Consider the following 3,953-nt stretch of genomic DNA (forward strand, 5'->3'; position numbering starts at 1 on the left):
TCCCCGGCCCTGGCGTGGGCCCAGCCCGGCCCAAGCAGCAATGGGGCTCCTGCAGCTGCTGGTCGTAGCGGTGCTGGCATCCGAACGCCGGGTGGCGGGTGCAGCCGAGGTCTTCGGGAACTCCAGTGAGGGTAAGGTCGGGGCACCTGGCTTCTGCATCCCAAAGTTGCTTTTGCATTTCTTGCAAGGTCAAAATCCGCCCGGGGTCTGTCAGCCTAGCAGGGCGATGGTACCTGCCGGGTGGTGAGTCCAGAACGGGCACGAATGGTGTTTCCTGCAATGGAAACACGCATGGCTAAGGAGGCCGTATTATTAACCTCCTCATTTAGCGGAGAAAATGGGAAGAGACAAATAATTCTCTTTCTTTTAATGCAGTATTATCTCCCTTAGGGAGCAGCCATATTTGTGGCTTTAACTTACTAAAGCGCCTCTTTGCTCCCCAGTGGACTGAGCTTCTGGACAGCAACACTTGGGGTGGAACTAGGGCTTAATGACTGATGGCTCTCAAGCTGCACGGAACTTTTACACCTCCCAAATCTAGAGGCTTTTCAAATTGGTTATGTTCTACAGAGTTTGAGAGGAAAAATGAATCCAGAATGGGGCTTTATTTATTTTTAAAGAGCCTTTACCATCTAATTTATTAATACCATCTGGAGACATGAAAACATTCCATACTCACAATGAGAAATAAAGGACTTTCTGAATTACAGATACGTAGACATACAGATACAGAATGTAAACCCTCAATTCTACAGGTTCAGCCACAGGTGAAAAATAAACAGAGAAACACAAAAGCTTGCCAGTCCAGGTATCAGAGTTGTTCTCCTTACTTGAGGGCAAGAAATTTCTAATCGATTTGACCTCAAAAAAGACAAGCGGACAAAAACTGTGTTCTCTGTTGTCTCATATCCCACAGGAAATAGGTCTCTATGAGTTTACAATTCATTTACAAAATTCCCAATCATTGCAGCTACCAACAGGAAATAACTTGTCATCCATAAATGAACTGTAAAAAGTAACAATTTAATAGAGAGTAAAACTAAAATGAGAAAAACAGGAATCAACGAAGTTCTCTTGCCACTTCAGATTCACCTGTGGGAGCCAAGAAGAAACATGCCTGGACTTGGCTCCCTATGAGTACACCATTTTTGATGATTTCAGGTGCCTTTTTTTTTTTTTTAGCCGGAGTCTCGCTCTGTCGCCCAGGCTGGAGTGCAGTGGCATGACCTTGGCTGACTGCAACCTCCGCCTCCTGGCTTCAAGCGATTCTCCTGCCTCAGCCTCCCTGGGTAGCTGCGATTACAGGTGCCCGCCACCACACCCAGCTGATTTTCCTATTTTTAGTACAAACGGGGTTTCACCATGTGTGCAGGCTGGTCTCGAACTACTGACCTCATAATCTGCCCGCCTTGGTCTCCCAGAGTGCTGGGATTACAGGCGTGAGACACCGCGCCCGGCCGATTTCAGGTGACTCTTGCTCATCTCAGTGAGAACTCAGAATGGAATGTTAGATTGTAGGTCTTGTGCTTGGTGAATGAGTTTGGGCAACAGCTCATGGTTTGTTAATACAAAATGTAAAAGGCACTAGTTGTGCCAGGCAGATCATCATGTGCTTTTCCATGAAATTAAGTGCATTCTGTTTTGTTTTGAGGTTTATAGACTAGTTGCAGTTCTGAAACATAGTATTTTCTGAATAATGTGATTGTGTTCCTATGCACTATATTTGAGAAGCCCTTGTGCAAACTGAATTCTAGGATCTTTGTATAGGACTGAGGCCAAAGTTGAAAAGGGCAATTTTTTTTTTTTTTTTTTTTGCAGAAAAACCTTGCTTATAATAGAGCACTAACATTCCGTGTGTATAGTGTGTGCCAGGTGCTTTCCATGTGCAGTGTTATTTAATCCCCACCACCCTACAATATAATGATCTTCCTCACTTATCAGAGGAACAAATGAACAACTGCTAGGGTTACAGATGGGACTTGAACCCAGGTGAGTCTCCCTGCAAATTTCATAGTCCTTCCACTTCAGTAAAGCTGCCTTCCAATAAGAATATCTTACATGGCATGGTGCTTTGTACTTAGTCCTTCTGTGAATCCTCATTCTTCAAAATAGCTTTATGATGGAGGTAGAAGAGATGCTATCTCCATTTTAACAGGTGAAGAATTTGAGATATTAGAATTTTTAGTTGATCGAGGCCAGCCCCTGAGTCAGAAGAGCAGACATCCAGACCTTTTTCTTTCTAGTTGGTGTTTTAGTATTTCATACCTAGAAATTTTTATACAAAAGTTAAAAAATATGAATAAGTTGAGAAATTAATATTTTTTCAGACACTGTTTTTTGCCTCTTTGCTATGATTAATAGCACTGATATTCCTCAACATTATTCTTTTTGCCTTGCATTGGTATTGTCATTCTGTGCAAAAGAGGGACAATGTGGGGACTTAACTGCTGAGTGACATTCATCAGATAAAAATCAGTATGGAAAGGTAGAAGGATGTAGTTCAGGATTTGCATAACCTTCCTAGAAAATGGCTGGATTGATGTTTGATGATGATGATTCTGATAACCATACAAACTGAAGAAACTGAACATCTACTGTAATTTAGGAGGATTTACCCATCTTTGGCAGGATGAGCTAACTTACATGACTTCGGTAGTGGCCTAAATGCTAAATAAATCTTGAAACGTGGCAGATGGAGTTCCTAGAATGTCTGAGGAGGGTGCGACCAGTGGGCACATGAGATGGATCATACTTTTAAGCGGTTTTTCCTTCTCTTGGAGTTCCAGTTCACTGCTGCCTTTAACATCTTTCATTTGTTTAGATTCATATCCAGTAACTCCTCTGGAATTTCATAGTAATTGGACTTGAGCACAGCATCATTTGGGCCTTGCAGTCTTCGTGCTATTGATGGTGCTTTACCAAGGTAGCAGGCCATTTGTGGTTAGTTGCAAGTGCTGTCTTTCTCTAAAAAGTGTATGAAGCTAATATGTTTATTTTTGTGTTTCCTTTCAACCTTTAGGGCTGTTGAACATTTGTAAGAAGATAACAATGAGAAATTGGGAGGGGCAGTTGACAGCTGACCAACTCAAGTAGCTGAACTGTTTTTGTTTTTAATCTGAAGAGAATTATGAAGACTAGGCTATGATAGATTTCTCTTAGAATTTGGTTGTTGTATTGAAGCACAAACAGTGGAAGTAAATTTTAGTAAAATAGTAAAAAGGAGGAGTTGGAAATTTTTATGGTTGCCAGATTAGGATCTGATTCAGAAAGAAAAAGGAAAAGGTTAGGATTGGGCAGCACTTTTTAAAGTGGAATTATTGGAAAGAAAAAGTGATTCTGAGTAAGAATGGAAGATGAGTGTGAAAATTGTTTCAAGTCCCTTCTATCGGTCAGATGACAAAAAAAGCCATTTCTTTTTAGAGGAAAGCTAGTGGAAGTGCCCGAACTTGATGTTAGCCATTTGCTTTGTAATATCTTTTGATGTACTGTCTTTTTTCCTCCTACTCTCCAAGTCATGAGATCTAATTATGCCTCATAAAATGCTTCTAATAAATCCTTTTCCATATGCCTTAGAGGTGAAGTTAAATTCCTGTTAGCTTCTTCAGGATATCTTTTGTGTGTGTGTCTTCTTTTGCTAAATCTGTTTTTATGAGCAGAAATTATATGAGTTTCTAACAGACTGAGCTGTTTAAGTTGCCTTGACTTTCAGTATCTTTTGTTGTCACTCTGTGGAAGTCTCTTTCTCAACGTAATGCTTATGATGTGCCTGGAATTTCTGTGACTTCCCTGTACGTGTTAGTCCTTTTCTTCCCGCTAATTTATTTGTAGGGCTGCTTTGAGTGCCTGATTCTCTTTCTTTCTTCCCTTTTCTTTCTTTTTTTTTATTATTATACTTTAAGTTCTAGGGTACATGTGCACAACGTGCAAGTTTGTTACATATGTATACTTGTGCC

The 3,953-nt window shown here is 40.8% G+C and overlaps 1 protein-coding gene across 1 annotated transcript in view; it reads left to right on the forward strand.

Annotated features, from left to right (window-relative positions):
- Positions 1 to 6: 6 nt before the first annotated feature.
- The window catches only part of TM7SF3 (transmembrane 7 superfamily member 3), a 46,122-nt gene continuing 42,175 nt past the window's right edge, over positions 7 to 3,953 (forward strand). Inside the window, exon 1 of the mRNA XM_011946976.1 lies at positions 7 to 131. Coding sequence (XP_011802366.1) covers positions 41 to 131 — 91 coding nt within the window. The 5' untranslated portion in view covers positions 7 to 40. The remainder of the gene's footprint in view (positions 132 to 3,953) is intronic.

Source organism: Colobus angolensis, unplaced genomic scaffold, assembly GCF_000951035.1.
Source record: "Colobus angolensis palliatus isolate OR3802 unplaced genomic scaffold, Cang.pa_1.0 Scaffold256, whole genome shotgun sequence".
Classification (NCBI taxonomy): Eukaryota; Metazoa; Chordata; class Mammalia; order Primates; family Cercopithecidae; genus Colobus; species Colobus angolensis.